This window comes from Tremella mesenterica (genome assembly GCF_000271645.1).
Source record: "Tremella mesenterica DSM 1558 unplaced genomic scaffold TREMEscaffold_9, whole genome shotgun sequence".
Lineage (NCBI taxonomy): Eukaryota > Fungi > Basidiomycota > Tremellomycetes > Tremellales > Tremellaceae > Tremella > Tremella mesenterica.
Window position 1 is genome coordinate 353,387 of NW_006711233.1, and position 20,016 is coordinate 373,402.

General features: G+C 47.9%; 7 protein-coding genes across 7 annotated transcripts; 3 read left to right on the forward strand and 4 right to left on the reverse strand.

Moving 5' to 3' along the window:
- Positions 1 to 93: 93 nt before the first annotated feature.
- TREMEDRAFT_72056 (uncharacterized protein) lies at positions 94 to 1,226 on the reverse strand. The gene is made up of 5 exons (XM_007006204.1): positions 1,133 to 1,226; positions 1,002 to 1,086; positions 895 to 953; positions 530 to 796; positions 94 to 338 (listed from the first exon to the last, which is right to left on the reverse strand). The coding sequence occupies exons 1-5, from the start codon at positions 1,166 to 1,168 to the stop codon at positions 177 to 179; spliced, it is 609 nt and encodes a 202-aa protein (XP_007006266.1). The 5' UTR covers positions 1,169 to 1,226; the 3' UTR covers positions 94 to 176.
- A 235-nt stretch (positions 1,227 to 1,461) lies between these two features.
- Positions 1,462 to 6,770, forward strand: TREMEDRAFT_32861 (uncharacterized protein; the record flags this gene model as incomplete). The annotated part of the gene is made up of 13 exons (XM_007005931.1): positions 1,462 to 2,472; positions 2,517 to 2,710; positions 2,752 to 3,585; positions 3,641 to 3,756; positions 3,830 to 3,966; positions 4,054 to 4,223; positions 4,351 to 4,574; positions 4,644 to 4,760; positions 4,815 to 5,005; positions 5,161 to 5,349; positions 5,518 to 5,838; positions 6,095 to 6,237; positions 6,500 to 6,770. 13 exons carry the CDS (start codon positions 1,462 to 1,464, stop codon positions 6,768 to 6,770), a joined length of 3,918 nt encoding a protein of 1,305 aa, XP_007005993.1.
- A 458-nt stretch (positions 6,771 to 7,228) lies between these two features.
- TREMEDRAFT_33158 (uncharacterized protein) lies at positions 7,229 to 7,492 on the reverse strand (the record flags this gene model as incomplete). Its single annotated transcript, XM_007005961.1, has 1 exon — positions 7,229 to 7,492. A coding segment is annotated over one exon (264 nt), but the record flags the coding sequence as incomplete, so codon positions are not given.
- Positions 7,493 to 8,526: 1,034 nt separating this feature from the next.
- Positions 8,527 to 9,382, reverse strand: TREMEDRAFT_69466 (uncharacterized protein; the record flags this gene model as incomplete). The annotated part of the gene is made up of 6 exons (XM_007006205.1): positions 8,527 to 8,550; positions 8,608 to 8,663; positions 8,719 to 8,841; positions 8,980 to 9,077; positions 9,125 to 9,219; positions 9,314 to 9,382. 6 exons carry the CDS (start codon positions 9,380 to 9,382, stop codon positions 8,527 to 8,529), a joined length of 465 nt encoding a protein of 154 aa, XP_007006267.1.
- A 750-nt stretch (positions 9,383 to 10,132) lies between these two features.
- On the forward strand, positions 10,133 to 13,185 carry TREMEDRAFT_32733 (uncharacterized protein; the record flags this gene model as incomplete). The annotated part of the gene is made up of 18 exons (XM_007005923.1): positions 10,133 to 10,290; positions 10,332 to 10,443; positions 10,490 to 10,573; positions 10,619 to 10,692; positions 10,730 to 10,758; positions 10,890 to 10,953; positions 10,997 to 11,224; positions 11,270 to 11,354; positions 11,400 to 11,416; positions 11,461 to 11,606; positions 11,658 to 11,848; positions 11,896 to 12,080; positions 12,127 to 12,281; positions 12,370 to 12,514; positions 12,585 to 12,603; positions 12,646 to 12,665; positions 12,706 to 12,822; positions 12,888 to 13,185. 18 exons carry the CDS (start codon positions 10,133 to 10,135, stop codon positions 13,183 to 13,185), a joined length of 2,127 nt encoding a protein of 708 aa, XP_007005985.1.
- Positions 13,186 to 14,651: 1,466 nt separating this feature from the next.
- On the reverse strand, positions 14,652 to 16,014 carry TREMEDRAFT_63800 (uncharacterized protein; the record flags this gene model as incomplete). Its single annotated transcript, XM_007006092.1, has 4 exons — positions 14,652 to 15,025; positions 15,188 to 15,491; positions 15,562 to 15,691; positions 15,731 to 16,014. The coding sequence occupies 4 exons, from the start codon at positions 16,012 to 16,014 to the stop codon at positions 14,652 to 14,654; spliced, it is 1,092 nt and encodes a 363-aa protein (XP_007006154.1).
- A 753-nt stretch (positions 16,015 to 16,767) lies between these two features.
- On the forward strand, positions 16,768 to 19,873 carry TREMEDRAFT_33160 (uncharacterized protein; the record flags this gene model as incomplete). Its single annotated transcript, XM_007005962.1, has 9 exons — positions 16,768 to 17,573; positions 17,685 to 17,885; positions 17,931 to 17,994; positions 18,127 to 18,347; positions 18,526 to 18,798; positions 19,043 to 19,162; positions 19,332 to 19,361; positions 19,470 to 19,562; positions 19,759 to 19,873. The coding sequence occupies 9 exons, from the start codon at positions 16,768 to 16,770 to the stop codon at positions 19,871 to 19,873; spliced, it is 1,923 nt and encodes a 640-aa protein (XP_007006024.1).
- Between the last annotated feature and the right edge of the window lie 143 nt (positions 19,874 to 20,016).

Sequence of the window (20,016 nt, forward strand, 5' to 3'; positions counted from 1 at the left end):
GCGACGCGGAGGCGTCTGAGTCGTTCACGTGGCATTACCCATTGGTCCCTTATCACTCCAGTGTAGAGTACCGTGGATCCACAGAATAAGTAACTAACGGTTACACGATGCATGCAAGTCATATGCAAATCTCATCAGGCAGGAGTCATAATGTGGGGTTCGAAGCATGAAGAAAACTACAGAGGTCCTGGTCCTTCTTTGACGAAATGAGCTTCTTCGATGTTGAGGATGTTCTCCAGCGCGGACAGCCATTCTTCAAGTTTGACCATGACGACATCCTGAGGTTCTCCGAGTTTGGGGTAGAAGGTGGCTCGATATGGACAGGCTTTCATGGCGAGCTGCAAAAGTCAAGCAAGGTTCCCTCACACCACCTGCCATACGCGTCTCTCATGTGGTCGGGAGGCCGCAATCTTTACGAAATTAAGGCGTAGGAAAGCCAATTCGGGTATGACAGATAGGGGAGTTTCAGTAGCAGAGGTCTGTGGGGACTCAGAGTCAAGATAGGGAGAAACATAAGGAGAGAACTCACAGCAAAGATAGGTCGAACCATAATACCATGATACTTCTTCAAAGTCTCCTCGTACCCTTTTGTAAAGCTCGCAGAGAGCTCCTGTGTGGGGTTGGAAAGATTGATCCGCAGCCCCCTGGCGGTGAATCTCAGTCCTCTGAGAAGCCACATGAGTCCACGCGACACATCACGATCTTTCTCGTTCGGATGTATCTTCTTGTCGTGGGCGAGGAGTGATTCGAGGGTTTGGGCGTGATCTGGGTGGGCAGCTAGGAATGCTCGGACTTTCTGATGATAAGTATTCTTTCTATCACATGATTGCGGGTTGAACATGAAGTTGAAGGATTGGGACATGAAAGAGGAGATGAAGTCGCTGGTTGACTCACTGCAATATTCCCATTCAGGTCATTTTGCACAACTTGGAAAGCTGGGTTGCCAAAAAGTCCTGGGATGTCAATTGACATGACAAGAAGGATGAAACATGAGTACGAACCGAATATCTTGACGAGGTTCTCTGATGCTTCGCAAAAAGATGCAGTGTCAACTCCCGCATCGGTAATCGGTACATCAACGAACGACTGTAAGCAAGATCAGCTAAGGCAGCAAAACGGCTGAGAGACTGACCTTTGTGATAGTCTCAAAAAACTGTTTCTGGCTCATGATTGATGGGTGAATGGGAGGATACGAGCTGCCCAAGAAGACGCAAGGAAGAAGCCACGGGACCGAAGGATACGACAACAAAGCAAGGTAGTGAGGTTGAAGGTCCGAGAAAGGAGCACCCTGGTTGGGTACGTGTACGAAAGCGGGGCCCTGCGCAGTGATTCCAAGAAGGGGGGATCGAATAGATCAGAGGAGTACTTCCGTCGGAACGCCTTAAGCATATGTTCAAACGCGTTTCTGTTCTGCAAACAAAGTCAGTCGCCTTGTTTCTCCCCCTCCCCCTCCCAGCCATTATGGCAGAATTCAACCTTCAAGAGGAGCTACTCTCCCTATCTTCTGACCCTAGTCTCTATCATATACCCCAAGAGCTTGATGTATCTTCACTTTCGGAATCGTCCATAGACTCTTCCCTCTCCACGGCCATCGAAGAAGTCGTCGCGGATCCGGATTCCCTACTCCATTCCACTCCTACCACTCTCGACATCTTCAGGTCAATCCTCAAATATGCCGATAATTCTTCCGTCGATGGAGCTATCCTCACAAAGCTCCTCGATGTTATCACTTCCAGTCTGGCCCAACATAGCAACGCCGTCATGACCCTCGTCAGTGGACAGGGTTTCGCCGAGGATTTGGACGCGCCTATGATTCATAAGCAGCCACTCGAAGTCTGGGCGTTCCTACTTCAATGGTTTGTCACCGTCGCCGAAAAGGGAGCGGGGAAGTCTTCAGAGGACGCTAGACCCGCAGCCGGAGGTAGAGGGAAATCAGGAGCCAAATCCAAGACCAAATCTAAATCCTCCTCCTCCTTCGTTTGGGAAGATCAACTCCCCTTAGTCCTCACTACCATGCACAAAGCACTTCGAATTCCTACTTCTAGAATCTGGCGAACCTCCTCCGAGCGAGAAGCTTTCGTATCGTGTTTTGTCAAACCTGCATATCAACTGGCGGAAGTTGAGACGCATCTGAAAAACAACGATATTCGTCTCGGTATATACAAAGTCATCTGTCTCGCCGTCAAATTCCACTCTCACGCTTTTGGTGCGCAAACGAGTATCATGCAGAATCTCACATACTTTGAACATCTGAGCGAACCCATGGCGGAATTACTGGCCATTCTGGAAAAGGAGTTCGATTTTGGTCAGTTGGGTGAAGAAGTACTTCGTGATGTGGCTGGAAAGACTTTCGCTCATAATGATGTCAAAGGCCCAAGGAGTTTCTCCAGGTTTTTGATCAGATTGGCGGAATTAAGTCCAAGACTGGTGCAGAAGCAAATGCCGCTCCTGCTAGCTCATCTAGACGGCGAAGTGAGTCTTTCGAGCTCCCAATGTGGAGAGGTGCTGATCAGCAGGCGCATCCGATGCGAATGGCTGTTGTCGAGATCATCGGTATCTGTATCAAGGATCTCTCGTCCTCTGACGAAGGAGATGAAGAGCAAAAGAAAAAGCAGATCAAAAAGTATTTCGAGTTACTCATGGAGCGGTATCTTGATCTGAACTCTTGGGTCCGGAGCAAGGTCCTTACAACTCTCATCAAGCTGTGCGAGTAAGTTAATCCTTCCGAGAACGGGATTTTGTTCACGTCAGCCTACCTACCAAGTTTCCAAAGCAGCGATCTCAAATCACTGACCTCACCATCCGCACTCTTGAAGACAAGACGTCTTCCGCTAGAAAATATGCAATACAGCTTCTCACCCGGTTACTCGAAACGCATCCTTTTGGAGCTCTCCACGGTGGGACGCTGAACCTGCAAGAATGGCAAGATCGATACGATGCCATCAGTATCGAGCTGGAGAAAGTCGACACAGCCGAGATGGAAAAAGCAAAGCGAGATACAGGTATGGAGTCGGAAGAAGAGCCCGAGGAACCAATCGAGGGGGAGACGCTTGGCAAGGATACTTCTGTTGCAGATGAGGGAGATCTCAACAGCCCGGAAGATGCAGAGCCACAAGCTGAGAGCAATCCGTCGCCGAGAGTGAAGGAAAAGAAACCTCGAAAGTCTCAAATCGACATCGCAGCCGTCGAGGCTGAGCAATCGGCTCTCGATCCGAATCTCATTCTACAACTCCGTCTCACTAAGAAATATTATTCGGACGCACTCCGATTTATCAACCAGATTGAAAGTGCCGTACCAACTCTATGTCAATTGCTGGTCTCAACATCGAAATCTGAGGTACTGGAGGCAATGAAATTCTTCCGTATAGCGTACGAGTACAACATCTCCTCCGCGGATCAAGGGATCAAGACCATGCTTCATCTTATCTGGACGAAGGACAATAATGCCACTACCACGGAAGATGGTGTGGAAGGAAAAGGTATCCGAAGTAATTTGATCGAAGTTTACAGAACACTGTACTTTGACGTGGTGCCGGATCTATCACCGAAGCAGCAAGTGAACAGGATTGCCAAGAATATGATAGAGTCAGTGCCCCCGGTTCATTTCTTTCAATACACCGAATGTATGCTCATTACGCAGACGGACATATGGCGCAACTCTGGCGGAACTTACAAGCTTGGAGGAACTCATGAGGACCATGATGGCCGATGGAGGTGTACATCAAGATGTCGTCAATAAGCTGTGGCAGGTATATAGTGAGTGCCGCACCTGGCCATATCTACTCTTCTCTCCATTGGTCGAGGGAGGGAGATTGTGACTGATCCACAGGCGCCGAGCAAGAAATTCCAAAGGCTCAGCGTCAAGGTGCAATCATCATCCTCGGTATGCTAGCTTTGGCCAAACGTGAGGTGGTGACGGAGCGTGTTGATTCTCTGCTTAGGATCGGCTTGGGTCCACTTGGCCTTGTGAGCTATCCCTTTATCCTTGAATCGCCCAAGAATCCCCTCGAATCTCGGTGCAGTGAACCTGTAAGACGTGCTAACATCGCTCAGCATGACCTGGTATTGGCAAGGTATACATGTATCGCTCTACAGCGTCTTGGGGGCAGCGCAAAGAAGGTCAAGGGATCATTGCAAGATAAAACAATGCGTCTTCCCATGGACAGTCCAATCTTTTTAAAGTTGCAAGAGATTGTTGAGAATGCCCCTCGGTCGCCCCACTGGTCAGTCTTTCCTTCGCCTCTCTCAGTGATTTTCCTCTGTACTCCTTCAAACCAGCATGTACCTCATCTCTGTCGTACTCTGATGCCATTTCGACGTTCCACCCACGACGATTGGGCTTATGACCAGGTTTGGCATGGCAGAACAAGCTATCAATACTATCTACCTTCTTGGTGAACAACCTGATCTTCTCTGCAGCGTCATCATCAAACACCTGACCGGAAAAGCCTTCACTCCTGCTCCTCGTCAAACGACATCTCCCACTCTTGGACCCAGTAACTCGGATACCGAAGCCACACAGACCGATGGTCACCCAGATGGAACTTTAGCCGAGACGATACCTCCCACTCCTGGTCCCATATCTCGTTCATCTTCCATGGGCTCTCTGAAGGGTAAACAAGAAGAGAAAGCCGATCATGTAGGCGCATTCAATCTTGCTCAACTAGTCTTCGTCGTGGGTCACGTAGCTATCAAACATATCGTGTACTTGGAACTTGTGGAGAGAGAGTTTAAGAGACGAAAAGATGAGAAAGCAAAGGGTAAGTCGTAGCCATTCTAGACATTTGTTTGTTGACGTTCACTGACGAACGTAGAGAAAGCAGCAGCTAAAGCAGCTGAAAAAGATTCAAATGATCTTGATGCTGTTGCTGGTAATGCTGAAGATGATATTGGCGAGCTCATTGCTGGTATCAGAGAGAAAGAGTTGTTGTACGGAGAGAAAAGTCTGTTGGCGGTATATGGGCCTATGATTGCGCACATTTGTGCCAGTCCGAAAAAATATCGAGTGAGTCGTTGAGATTTCCCTCATTATTTGGAGAGCTTTCGTGTACTCCACAGAGTGTCTTTGGCAGGTCTCGGCGGCTGGTCATGTCTGGTCTACACGGCATAGCTATGTACTTGTACAGTATGGAGCAGATGGGCAAATGACTGACGATTCAGTCCCCCGCTCTGCGTCAAGCTGCCACTTTATCATTGACCAAACTCATGTGTGTCTCTGCTCAATTTTGCGAGCAGCATCTGGTATTGTTATTCAAGATTCTCGAAACATCCCGAGATCCAGTGGTGAGATCGAACATCGTGATCGCGTTAGGGGACATTGCGGTTTGTTTCGGTTCTATGATAGATGATGTGAGCTTTTTTTTCTGTTCCCCTCTTATCCTCTTCCCTTGTGTGTTCTTTTGCCCCTATTCCATAACTTTCACCCCCAACAAATTTACCCGAATATCCTACTACGTCTAGTTTTTCTATTTATTTTTTCGGCCCAAAATGATCGATAAGTGTTGACACTGACGTCAGAACTCTGAACGTTTATACCAAGGTCTTGCCGATCCAGACTTGGTAGTAAAGAAAAACACACTCATGGTCCTCACTCATTTGATCTTGAACGGTATGATCAAAGTTAAAGGACAATTAGGAGAAATGGCGAAATGTTTAGAAGATCCAGATCAAAGGATTTCAGATTTAGCGAGACTATTTTTCACTGAATTATCTACCAAAGATAATGCTTTGTATAATAATTTACAAGATGTTATTTCACATTTATCAATTGGGAATCATGCGGTGGATGAAGAAACCTTTGAGAGGACTATGAGGTTTATCTTCACTTTTATCGAAAAGGTGTGTTTTCTCACCTCTCCTCATTGCTTGAACTCCCCTACCTGCCTTTAGTCCATTATGTCCTCTCCAACAAACGGCATGTCCTTTTCTATAGCCACTGTCCGACGCTCTCCCCTATTTCGGACTATCTACTACAGAGCATATTATTCATGGTGTTGATATGACTCGTAATCGTAATTTTGGTTTACTTTTCTATCGGATCAAGGCTAGTCGCTTGAAAAGAGGACAAGAAGCTGAACCATGAACTGACCAACAGGACAAACAAGCAGAAGCAATAGTGGAAAAATTATGTCAAAGATTCCGTTTAGCAACTGAAGAACGTCAATGGAGAGATATATCTTATTGTCTTTCATTACTTCCTTTCAAGTCTGAAAGATCTATGAAGAAACTTATTGAAGGGTATGTTCATTCTCTTTTCCCTTTTTTCCATACCCCCACTATCATCTCTTTCTTTCTCTGCACATTTTTACCATCACTGAATTTTCTCGACTTTTCTTTCTCACTTCTGGTCATCTGGCATTGCCAACCCCTCTCGTCGTTTCTTTTTTCTCTGCTTCATGAAACCTCGAATCACATATCACGACCCTGGTGATATGTTACCAGAGTCATCGCAGTATGAGGGAAAGCATGCAGTAATCCAGATGAACATTCTGACACGCAGATTACCTTTCTATCAAGATAAATTACACGAAGAAACCGTGTTCCGTCGTTTCACCGAAATTTTAGCCAAAGCCAGAGCTAACAAGAATGCCAATAAGCCGGAAACTGAACTGAAAGAATTCGAAGCTGTCAGTAATTTTTCCCTCTTTTCACATCATCTTCCTCACAGGTACTTGCCTCAATATCAATCGTGTTCTGTGCTACATTTGAGTTGTCAAGTCTCGACTCTTCTTTCTAATCATCCTCTTGGAACTTTCAGTGGCAGTGATTAAAACGCGGAGAATAAAGCTGATCTCAGATCTTGGCGGAACATCAAGCTAAAGGTTTGGAAGAACAAGCTCTCGAAGCGGACGTATTGCGCAAGACCAAAGCTGCTAAGAAACGAGCAGCAAGGAGACCTCCGCCACCCGCTGCTCGTCAAGTAGCCGAATCGAGAAAAACACGAGGGGCAAAGAAAGGTACGTGAACTTTGCTTCGATGAGATGTTCATGTACTGATGGAAAAAGGAAGAAGACGGGCGAATGAAAGTGAAGAAGATGAACCTGATCCAGAGGATGAATAACGATTTATTTCTCTTTTTCCTATTTAGGGGTTGTCACATGATGCATTCTGGGTGATCTTGACATTGAAAACATCTCTGAATCATAGATAACACGTAGCATTCTCTTCTGATTTTGATGAGGTCGACCGGATGCGAGGTTCTTAGTCACGCATGTCCCACCCCTGCGATTCAGCTTTGTCCTTGGTTTACCTTGACAACAAGATTTATGAAGTGAGAAAACCAACTGTGACAGAGATGAGAAGGACGGAATGAGACACTCACACCAAAGTATCCACCTAAGCCCGGTCGACCAGGCATACGGAACCCAGAGTGATAACCAGTCAACCAACCGCCTAATCCATAATACCTCCTCCATGCGGCGGCGGTGTTGTCGATACCTGTTCCTACGCCGAAAGCGAGAGAAGAGCCTAAAGGATGAGGCATACCCATGAGCTAAGGGTCAATTCTTTTCTTCTACGTCAACAATCTGACTGTCGCCCTTCTCCAGCGATGTCTTACAGTACATAAGAAGGACCAGTGCAATAGAACAATTCTTGACGGGGAGATCATGACTGAAGGAAGAATTTGACAGAAGGGGGTGTGATGGTATGAATGAAATGTTATGGAGAGAGACTTACCCCAGGCCCGACACCGAGACAAGGTCCAGGCCAGCGAGTCTTCACTGCAGGATAAATGGCCAGACGACCACCTCCTGGAAGGACCATAGTGGGACATGGTAGTCTGTATCTCAGCACTCTACCTTTCACAACCACCTGGGCTCATGGTGTACTCGAGCAATGTCACAAATGATACGTGAAAAGAGGAAATACATCTGGTGAAGCGTGAAAGGAAGAATTCATTGTGTTTCGTCTGTCGGGGAAATATAACCTGGGCCGATGACATAGACACCTAGGCAAGAGTGAAGGAAAGGGAATGAAATGAAATGAGCCCACTCACTCTTGTGGATTCACCAGTGGATGGTGTATCCTATGTAAGTCGATGTTCATAGGCATTGTGGGACGTTGCAAGTGATCGAGGAGAGCGAGGTATGATTTGGACGATCAAAGCACACTGTAGAGGAGGATGAAGGAGAAGCAAGACACACCGTCATGAACGCTTCCTTTGTCCTTCTCACATAAGTTTCGGTACCTTTCGAGGTCAGTAGAGAGACTTGCGTCATTTCAAAAGCGGGTCCTTTGTAGACGTCGCCAATGCTGGAAACGACCGTCAGAAGCTTCTCCCCGAATGTCATCCTTGAGTCTCCTTTACTGCCGGCCGGACATGAGGCGGATTGAGACCGAGACAAGGCGGATCACGAGAGACTAGGTCAGTGTGCGAGACAATGAACAGATAAGTTTGCCGTAAGTTTGACGAGTTTCGCATTATGTGTAGGACATACATTGATAGTGTTGTCGTATGATATGGTAGAATCGTTTGAAATACAGATCTAATTCGTATACGTGTGATGGATCCCTCGCCGTAGAAGCTCATCCTCGTCGTTTCACAAATGTCTACAATCAGTCAAGTATCATAGAAGGATGTGTGAGACTCAAGAGAGAGTCACTCACTTCCAGATCTGTCTTCGTAGCCACAGCCAATACCCATTTGCGCTCACTGTCGGTCACTGGGGTCAGTGATCATGTTACCAGCTGGGGCAAGTCGATGAGTTAACTACTTACCGAGGGCGAACTCTGTCCGACTGGTCTCAAAGAACTGTTCTAAAATTTCCAATGGAGTGTCGGGTGTGATGGTGGTATATGGGTGCGAGGAGGAGTAGGAGGAAAATCTGGTGGTATGTCTAGCTAAAGATCAGCCGAAACTCACCGTCTTCAGGGACTGCTGGCAATAATCGCCCGTATACGAGTTTGACGCAGTTCATCGATTGATGGAGATAAAGTTACGAGACGTGTAAGACGAAGGGAGAACCACCAATGACTTACACACGGGATCCATTTCATTTAGTCTGGCAGCTTTGAACTTGTCCTTGATCAAGGAAATGTCCACATAACCTATAGGTTTTCGACGACCATTGAGGACTCTGCGCCATCAGCGGTGCAGTAGTTTAATGACAGACACCCAGCTCACGGTAGTTGATCAAATTCGTGCTCGTACGCCTTCTCCAGAGCTAGACCGATAGGTTGATGTTCTTCCATACATATAGCCGGCGGTAATTGTAAGTCCTGTAAATCTGATGAGCTCGGCACGTCGCGACATTCCACCTCCATCTAGGACGCCCTCGGGATGTGAGGCAAGAAGGATAGAGTAGCAACTGACCTCGACGGCGGCTCCACGATACTTGTTTGCTATAGTACTGAGAGGGGTAGGTGTTGTCTCTTTATCCATCGTGTCAAGTGAAGGAAAAAGATGTCAAAAAGTTGCAAGAAGAAAGAGGTCAGTGCGCTGGTCCTGATGGCCGATGACACCGATGGTTCAAGCTCGGACTTAGTTTCCCACGTGGCCATCGGTTATAAAGAGCCGGTGTCTAATGAACACCCACCAGCTACCCAGTAAGTACGTTTCGACTTGAATCCTTTCTCTTAACCTCAAGACCATACGCAGTCCCCTACTCACCTATCACCCCAGCAGGATGATCGATAGCAAGATGATTCTCTCCACTCCGGTCGACTTCTTGTCCCGTGTCCCAACGGCTCGACGACGCGCTGTGGCCGTCACCGTCCTCGCTCTACTTTTGGCCCGCGCTGCTCCCTTGGGAGGCTCCAAAGATTTATGGTCCACCCTGTCGCTCAAGGAATGGAGAGATACCAGAAGGATGAGATCGGAAGAGCGTCGACAACGCGAGTCCCAGACACCTTTGTGAGGATTGTTTGGACCACCATGCCACCGCATCCTGACACACAGGAACACACCTGCCCTGGAGAAGCAAATGGTCGATCTTGTGAGTGAGATTCTTATTCTTGAGCTCTTTCCTCTCTTCCTGAAGCCATTGCGCCCGACATTCTTCTTGAAGGAGCTTACAATGCCCTCGAAGATCTTCGAGAACTCGAGGTCGTGTGAAAGTTCGGCGACGTAACATCTCCTGACGACCAGTTCATCCCTCATCCTTCAGGTGGACGTACCGTGCTAGTGCCCCACATGGGTAGGATCTCGAGAGTTCACGTGCAGCCCATACCACAAGAGCTTTACAAGTCCCATCTCCCTCTCTTTCCACCCCTAAAGCCGGGGCAGAAGCTTGGAGTCAACAAGCGGTTTTGGTCAATGCTGGCCGCCGTTCTGAGGGTTGCGTTCCCCAGGTGAGTCTACATTTGATGTTGTATTGGGCTGACCCAATAAGCAAGACTGGAAAGGAAGCGTTTCTACTCCTTCTACATACCTTTTTTCTCGTCGCAAGGACTGTACTGAGTGTGATGGTGGCGCGTCTGGATGGGAGGATCGTCCGTGATCTGGTGGGTTACCTATATGCTGACTGATGGAGAGAGCTCTGATGCACAGGTATCAGCAAACGGAAAGGGATTTCTCCAAGGTTTGGGATGGTGGTTCGCTTTAGCGGTACCAAGCACATACACCAACTCGATGGTTAGTCAGTTGTAGCAGAAAATGTCTTTTGTAGCTTATTGTCAGATTCGATATCTGGAGAGAAAACTTGCCTTGGCCTTCCGGACAAACTTGACGAGATATATTGATGATCTTTATTTGTGAGCTCGTGTTACCAGTGGTCGATCTGACAAATAGAAACAAGAATCTCAGTTTTTATAAATTCGGTCTCGGACTGGGAACTGTGACTGCTTTGTCGGACGTCGATGTTACGAAAGCCAGAAAGGAGACTGGTGCGGCCGACGCTGCGGCTGGAGGAGCCGACCAGTCAGTCGGACAAATATGTGGACTAGCTGAGCTGATTATGGCAGGTTGATCACCACCGATGTGACTCGCTTCTGTGACTCCCTCGCGGCCCTGTAGTAAGGTAGACTTGTCTTCATGACTCCCCGCTGACATTGCAAGCGGTAATATCGGAAAGCCCGCGCTCGACTTGATCATCTTCACATCCCAATTGGCAGCAAGCTTGGGACCGATCGGTACTTTAGGTCTCTTCACAAATTATGCGTTCACCGCATGGATTCTACGGGCCGCTACACCAGCCTTTGGGAGGATGGCAGCTTCGGAGGCCAAATTGGAAGGTGAATACCGAGCTGGACTTAGCCGAATTGGCAGAGACGGGGAGGAAGTGGCGTGAGTTTTTGACCTTCTCTCGTGGCAAGCTCCTGACAGGTGTAGATTCTACAATGGTGGAAAGAGGGAGATGGGCATTGTCTGGTCCACGTACGAACGTCTGGTTCGACACGTTCATTCAGTCTTCAAGGTACGTTTTCCCGTAGACTGAACACGAAAGCTGACTTCACTCAAGGTACGCATACCTTACGGGTCAGTCTAGTCCACCGGGAGAGGATCATCTGCTGACACGGCAGAATGACGGAAGACTTCGTCATCAAGTATTTCTGGTCCGCTTGCGGATACGCCTTGATGTCTATACCGATTCTTTTCCCTGCCGCTAAAGATGCCCTGCAGATTGGGACGGGAGGAGGACACAGTCAAGTGGCGTCTCGCGCGGAAAGTGTGTACTCTGTCCCCAGAAATATAGAGAACATAGGCTGATCGACTTCAGGTTATATGTCTAACCGACGTCTCTTGATCTCTCTTGCGGACGCTGGTGGACGACTCATGTATTCCGGCAAGGATCTTGCCGAGTTGTCTGGATACACTTCACGAGTGTACAGTCTGCTCGCCTCTCTCCACGCTTTGAACGACGGCATCTATCCTGTAAATCCACGTCCGGAGGGATTACCACTAGATCAGGTGCAGCCAGTCGTTTCCCATACTTTGTCAGAACAGCTGACGTCTAGCCCTTCTATGATATGTCTAATGTCCATGGTCAGGTCATCGTCGGTCCGGACCACCTGTTGCTCAAGGGCGTACCTATTGTCGCACCGGCTGCCGGAGTGGGAGCTAGGAGGGGAGGGGAAGAATTACTTCGTAGGTTGGATTTGCGGGTGGAGAAGGGTGATCATACTCTCATTACTGGCCCGAAGTCTGTATAACCTTCTTCATCAAGGTTCAAGCGCTGATCTGTGTAGCGGAGTGGGAAAGACATCAACCGCTCGTATCATTGCCGAGCTCTGGCCAACATGGGCGGGATCGTTAGAGAGACCCCATCAGGGAGAAGGGGGAATTTTCTTCTTACCTCAACGACCCTACTTGTGTATCGGAAGTCTACGTGACCAGTACGTTTGTCATCTTTCCCTACGGATGAAATGCTGATGTGCAGGGTCATCTAGTATGTTCATGCCGTTTCAGTGCTTTCAGATAAAGCTGACGAGATAGCCCAGAGTCGTACGCTGAGATGAAAGCTCGGGGACGGACAGATGCGGAGCTCATGGACATACTGGCACACGTCCATTTGGAGTATCTGCCTTCTCGCGAGGGAGGATGGGAAACGAGAAAAGAATGGAAAGATGTTCTGTCGTAAGTTAATCCACCGTCCTTCTTTCTCGAGCGTCTTCCCACCCAACGCGACACTTTGCTGACGGTCTAGGGGCGGAGAGAAACAAAGAGTGAGCACCATATGATGAGTACATTGATACTGACCTCGATAGATGGGAATGGCCAGGCTTTTGTGAGACTGCAATCTCATTCATGATTAGAGCTGACGTCAGCTATCACCGACCGAATTATGCCATATTGGACGAATGTACTTCAGCAGTGTCAAGCGACGTCGAAGGGTTGATGTATGAACACGCCAAATCGATAGGCATCACCCTGGTGACTATATCGTGAGTGATTTCAACTGAATTACCCGTCTCTTTTTTTTTGGCTCAGAATGATGGCTGATAAACAGACATCGTCCATCTTTGCTCAAATACCATACTCGACATCTGCGCATCGGCGAGTCTCCATCCGCCCCACCGGACTCTCCACTCGCCTCTTCCAAATCTCAAATCTTCAACGACCTTCCTATCCCTACGTCACCGCAAATGGCGATGGGATGGAGGCTCACCAATTTGGCCTCGGGAACTGAAGCGGAAAACCTGGAGTTGGAGACGGAATTGGAGAAGATTGTCAATGTTCTCGAGAATGATGTGGGTCGGTGGGAGTCGAGGTTGAAGGAAATCAACTTTGAATTGAGCGGCAAGTAGGTGGAAGGGGATGCATCCTCATAAGGTTCATGATTGTTCTCCTTGTGTCGAGTCATAAATGCATGATATGACTGTCTCCACCAACTGGGAAGATGTCCTCTCAGACGTGATTAGCAGTGTAGCAGATGTACTCGTACTCGTACTCGTACAGTCGCTCTTCATATGCGATGCATGATTCCTCATCTCTCTCTCACCACACCTCATCTCCTCACGCACTCGTTTTCCAGTGTGACTTTTCAAATTGCGACCGGTCAAAATCTGAAGCCGCTTGCTCATCATGATCACTTGTGGATGCATTTAGCTTTTCAGTAGCAAACCGTGCAAGATGACCAGCCCAGGTCCAGGGAACGAAGTCAGTATCAGAGATCGTATCACCCTTCTCATACCAAGCAACCTCAATCCCAGACCCAGAATCGTAGGTGTGATGTGCCCTTCTCGGAGCCCAGGTATTGTCGGGAAATAAAAACAGAATCTGGTCTAACGGATCCTGTTGGAGGGGGAAACAGTCAGGAAGTGTTAACAGAGTATCGAGGACATGCTTAGAAGGTTTGATGTTGCCATGGTACGTGACCGTATGATTCATTGCACCACCCAATGACCGGATTTCCCTTCCATCGAAGAATTGGTTACAAATATCACTCATCCTCGCTTCCAGTGCGTTCTTTGTAGCTTTATTCATGACATCTGGGGTGAATTTGATGATGATCGAGTCCAAGTCGTTTCTCTTGGCACCTGGTTCGTTCAATGGTTTTGACACTGGGTATTGGTCTAGAATGATCTGTGAAAAATGAGCTTCGAAGCTTTTACGCCGGGAAGCACTTTGTTGTGCGATGGAACTCACTTTTGTAAGAGACCTCACTACAATACCATGTGCTCGCTCCTCCTGCGTTGTCCGTGCAGTCATGTCAATTTTAAACGACCGACTAACCTGCAAGTAAGTCTTGTGAATTTCAATTTGGTAGCGGAAATCAGTTCCTGCAACAACGTCAATTTCTTGTTGGTCGGATGCGGTGACCATCATAGATTGTACAGTGGTGGCAATGAATGTAACTTGAGCTATGAACCAGACTTGAAGTGGGGAGTTTGTAAATCTGAGATGCTATGTTCATCAGGAAGACTTGGAGGTGAAGCGGTGCATACGTGGGCGCTCCACTGCCTGATCACCAAAATGGTACGTAATATGTCCACTCCATTTCCATCCTTTCAGGTGAGTCCAAGACACTCCCACGCTATCTGAACAGAGCATCGATGATCAAGAGAAGCGCTTCGGGGGTGATGTGATAGTCGTGGTTCAAATCGAGTCTTCCCGGCATATATACCTTGTCTCTCATATCTTCCTCTAACTCTCAATTCTAATCCCGAACGTTCATGGGTAGTGAAAAATATTCTCCGGAGGGAATCATGCATATACGATGTCGTCTTGTGTTATAAATTCGTAATCGCAGTTCTTCTTTCAAGAGACAACCTCAAACTTTGATCTTCTTTTTGGTAGTCAAGTCCGTCATCTCACTTTTCCTTTTCTTGACCTTTTCCTTTTTAGGCGTGCTCTTGGTTTCCTCAGGGTCGAGTGAGGGTTCGGGAGGAGTGAAGGAGATAGGACCGGGTGTATCAAAACCGTATGCTTGATTCCGGAATTTCAACAGATGGAGAGGTTGGACTCGTTTGATCTCCTTGTCTCCGTTGATGGCGTTGAGTGGGGTCGATGAGATGGAAGACGGTTGTAGAGGTTGAGAGGGATTGGGTGTAGAGAGGTAAGAAGGGAGTGGGACCGCGGGGTCTGTAGTAGGTGGTGGGAGAGGATCAGGAGTGAGAAGTAGATGACGGGTTATAGGTATCGGAGCTGATATCAGCGAGAACCTCCTCAACATTGCCATAAAGCTGTCGATGTTTTATGATATGAACAAAGACGGCTGAGGTGAGATGGTGAAGGGCCGCCCATTAAGACTTCATACGGACCGATGCAGTGGACGGAATTAGGACTGGAAAAGACTCGCATACTCACAGATAAACAGTTTCCCATCACTCGCCCGAGGTACCAATAATCTCATTCCACCACTCATTTCTTCCCCTCCTTCTCCCCTCATGTCCTTTTCCAGATCTCCATCAACGTCCATCGACATGGCTTCCGCCAAACCTGGTCCGGCAGTGGGATTCCGACCTTGAGCATTAACGGCCGTTGAAGAAGGTCTAATGTCGCCAGCGGTGACTAAACTGTATGTTGTGTGTTTGGTCTTCAGAGTACCGGATGGAGGTCTGGTAGAAGTGGGGGAAGAGAGAGAAAGGGAAGAAAGACGAGATGTTTTGAACTAATCTCAGCATCTGTTGTAACGCTAGTTCAAGTGAATTAGGTATGGGTGAAAATAGCAACACACTCACGTCTAAAGGCACTCTGATGGCCCATAATTCCACTCCGGGCATCTTTGAAAGTCTGTCCCATTCGAATATAGAAGAGGAGACTTCTGTCGTCTTGTTCAATGGGATCATTCCTGATGGAGGAGAGTATGGTCTGTCATCAGCCATGAGCTCTATGCTCGCTGCAACTCACTGAGATCTTTTCCCTGATGGAGCAGTGGGGCGGGAAGGAGCCTCCAGTCCATTTGTGTTTGCTTTTCTCCTAGGCTGGATACCTTCCAGATCATCACTCTCCACATCTGAATCCTCTTCACTTCTCCCGTCCTTCCCATCAACGTCGTCGTCCACATCTTCATCGGAAGTTTCGATGATAGCTTTTGACAGCGCTGGAGGGGGAGAGAGATTCTTTGATCTCTTCTTCTCTTTGTTCTTTTCAGATCTGTGCTCCTTCTCTCGATGTTGTGAAGACATGGCCATGATATCGTCGAAAGGTAATTTGCAGCGAAAATTTGGCTCGAAGGGTGAAGAAAGTGTGGGACAAGTTTCCGACGGAAGCAAAGTCAAAAGGCAAACCTTAATCGTGTCCATATATGACCTGTTCTGTTTCAAACCCACCACCACCACCACCACCACCCTTTAGAGCACACCTTCCTTCCACCACTTCGCCTTCACTCGTACTGACCTGCTTCTGACGCGTCCACGAGCTTTCCCCGTCAATTCTGAGGAAGAAATCGACGCTTGGGAGTAGAAAAGACCGACATGACGGATCTGGTAGCGGCTGTCCCGTCTTCAACAACCATGAGTGACCCAACCGACATTCAAATTCAAGCTGCTGAAGAGCTTGAACTACCAATCGATCTCAAACCCGACGATGTCTTTGAAGATGTGCCCACCGATAGTCCTATACCCACTTCTTCTCCTGCCTTCTCGTCCTCATCATCCCTGCACTCGCACACTGCCCACTCGCCGGAACGGGCAACCGTCAAAGTGAGCCCTAGTCGGGTCAAAGCTGCCGCAGCTATGTTCGAGCAAAAGAGTCCAGCAGCTATCAAAACTTCGCCCTCGACTTCCTTCAGATCAATCAAGCCTACTCTAGCGACAACCAATAGCTCATCCTCTCTCACATCCTTCAAGAGCCAAACATTGACCCCATCACCTGATACGAGCTCCAAGAAAGAATATATCAAACCACCACCTCAAGAACCCGATGTGAGTCCGAAGGGGACTAGAATGGAAGATCCTCTAGCTACTCCGGTTTCCGGAAATAGCAGAGACGTGTTTTCAGAGGTTCCTCTATCTGCTGGAACGCCAAGTTTGGGCGATAAGACTGAGAAACCTCCGTTCAGTTCCAACACGGCAAGTTATTCATTGTCTCCTATACCACCTACACCTCCCGAGGATCTAACAATGCCTCTGCGTGAACCCATAGCAACACCTCCAGCTCAGATACTACCCCCTAAAACCACATTCTTCGGCTTCGGCGTAGGAGTGGGCATCCCTGCCACTGATCCTCCCCTTCCGTCACAATCCAGAGCGGGTTCGAACTCGAGTCAAGGTTGGCGTTCAGCAGTCGGAAATCTCTTTTCTACCAGATCTACTTCCAGTACCCCAGCTTCGAGTCTACAACCTTTGGTGACACCTTCGATGCCGACCGTTTCACCCAATGCCACCCCTACCTCAGCTGCCCAGGCTGGCCCATCCAGGGGGGCTTTGACATCGTTCTTGCTTCACCGAATAGAAGACCAGGCAGCCTCCCGCGACAGAAGGATCAGTCAGGAAATGGGAGAAGGGGAGAAGCTAAGAGAAGGATTCGAGAGAGTACGAGCGGAGATGGAGGATGCTGCTAGGGACATGCGGAGAGAGAGACAAGCGAAGGGAATTGCGGGGGGTGAAGCAGACGATCAAGCGTATCAGGGGGAAGAAGGGATAGATTGGGCGTTCTGGGGAGCTGTGGTACAGGATTACGAAGAGGTTGCCAGGACAAGACCGAAGGAGCTTAGTAGAGCTATTCAGCAAGGAATACCGGCGGTCATCCGGTAAGTGAAAGATGCGCACAGCTCCTGTTCCGACCCTCTTGCACTAGTCGGCACAGGAAGGGAGCTAAGTTGTGGACATGATCCGAGAGGTCGAGAGAAACTGACAATCAGAGGGGCAATCTGGCAGCTCATGTCCTCGTCCAAATCTGCTGCATTGGAAGAAACATACAAAAAACTACTGAAAGAAACATCACCGCACGAAAAGGCAATTGCCAAAGATCTCAGTCGGACTTTTCCTCATCACAAATACTTCCAAGAGGGCGGCGGAGTGGGACAAGAGAGTTTGTTCTTGGTGGTCAAAGCGTATAGCTTGTGAGTTCGAAACCATCAAAACGCGAGTTTATACTCACGTAGCAGATATGATCAAGAAGTGGGCTATACTCAAGGCTTGGCCTTCATCGTGGCTGCATTACTGCTAAATGTATGTGACTTCTTCATCATCTTCCCCTTGTCTGACAGACCTCTCCGTCCTTGGTCTTCTCTCGGTATTCACCCCCCGTAGGCGACGTGACGAGGGGAAGTCGAATGACAATGTCTCCAGATTGACCAGTAGATGCCCGACGAAGAAGCCTTTTGTGTTCTTGTCAGACTTATGGACTCGTATAATCTCCGCTCTCACTATCTTGCAGACATGCCCGGTTTACAACTCCGGCTATTCCAATTCGACCGGCTCATAGAGGACTTGTTACCTTTGCTACACGCTCATTTGCTGAAGAAAGGAGTGAAAAGCAGTATGTATGCGAGTTCGTGGCTTTTGACATTGTTTGCCAATCGGTATGTCGTCTCTCCACACCATCCTCAGACTACCCACAACTCTTTCTTCTCACTCAGTCTTCACATACGGTTATGAGTCTTTCTCGTTGTATAACCTACATATAATACCCATCGTACGACCTTGACAAAGCGAGGCAGATGTGGATGAAGACAAATAGAAGTGCTGTGCTAAGAACAGCTTTCCCCTTACCCTCGTCTACCGCGTCCTCGACATCATCTTCGCCGAAGGTATCGAAGCCATCTTTCGTTTCTCTCTTGCTCTTCTGCAGCAGTCGGAGGATAAATTGGTCCAATTGGAGTTCGAAAATATCTTGACGTATCTTCAAAGCGACCTTTTTGAAGTGTACAGAGTAGGAGAGGATGAGGCTCATGAGGGACCGGATGGAGATATGTTGGGGGAAGATGAATGGAGGGCTAATGATTTTGTTCGGGATGCTTATGCTGTCAGGATGTGGGTTTATTGATCCTTGCCTCTTATCTCTTCTATAATGTCCGCCCAACATGGAGTACCGGAGATTGTATCTCCTATGCTCTCGTCGCTGAGCCAGATCCGATTTGGACTCTTTGTTACGCGTTTGTGGGCAGCTACTCGTCTAGGACTCACCGAGCCTGCTTGTATGGAAGACTCAGCACAAGGTACAAGGGCTGCCAGCTTGAGATGACCTGATCCCGGTACGGCTTCCGCTGATCGTCAGAACGCCTTTCATGCTCGACTCGTATGAGGCGGAATATAACGAACGTCTACGCAGTCTCAATGCTCATGCGTTGGAATTAGACATGTTGAGAAATGCCAATCGTAATCTGAGTTCTCAAGTGTATGTCGTCTCCTAATTCCCCTTCCGAATCCTTCATGTAAACCCCGCTATATTATGTGTAGTCCCCGCAACTTCTTCGTATACGTACTTTTGTAGGTTCGTCTCTCATCTATGTCATTCCGAATACTCATCTGGTAATATATCCACGCTGCATAGCTGAAATATCTAGGAAACAACTCGAAGTGTCTTTAGCCAGCTCGTGAGTTATCTCACATCCGACATTTCACCTCACTATGTCATTGAATCGCTCAGTACAAACACGAAGACTGAAGGGTGATCGAAAGTCGGAACGACACTGATATTATAGTAATCAAGAACATGTCGAACTCGTTAGACAATTGGTAATGTGTAAAATCGAAAAGGAAGAGACGGAAAGTGAATTGGTGCGATACAAGATGTTGTGAGTTTTTACTGTTTTAGTCGCTACTTATCCGTCCTTCATCTGTGGCTTGTGAGGTATTACTTATTCTGTGCTTATCTTGTTCGTCTCTCGGTGCTCCATATCTAATCCGGGAGGTGGCTAGACAGGGGATCAGTGGCAGTGTATTGAAAGAAGATCGATATTACAATACAAAAGGAAGAAATTGACGAGGTAGATATGCAGAACTGGCACATCAACAACAAGATGCCATGTCTGTACATAGTAGATTGAGTAATGCTTCTCTTCAAGCTGGTCAAAGTGGGAGTCGACAAGGTAGTACATCTGCTTGATGGATCCTCTTTAGCTTTAGACACATGTTTATGTGCACATCGGGTTCATCTCAACAAGATAGTTGTTTCTAGAAATCGACGAGGGATAACTCCAGCCAGATTTGATGAGAAGGAAGATGGTAGCGTTTAAGCAGGAACGGGTA

Bases quoted from the DNA above. Each gene is read 5' to 3' on its own strand.
- TREMEDRAFT_72056 (XM_007006204.1), bottom strand. From the start codon at position 1,168: ATGAGCCAGAAACAGTTTTTTGAGACTATCACAAAG. The intron at 1,087-1,132 runs GTCAGTCTCTCA...TCTTGCTTACAG, and splicing joins TTTTTGAGACTATCACAAAG to TCGTTCGTTGATGTACCGAT. The intron at 339-529 runs GTGAGTTCTCTC...TGACTTTTGCAG, and splicing joins TGGTTCGACCTATCTTTGCT to CTCGCCATGAAAGCCTGTCC.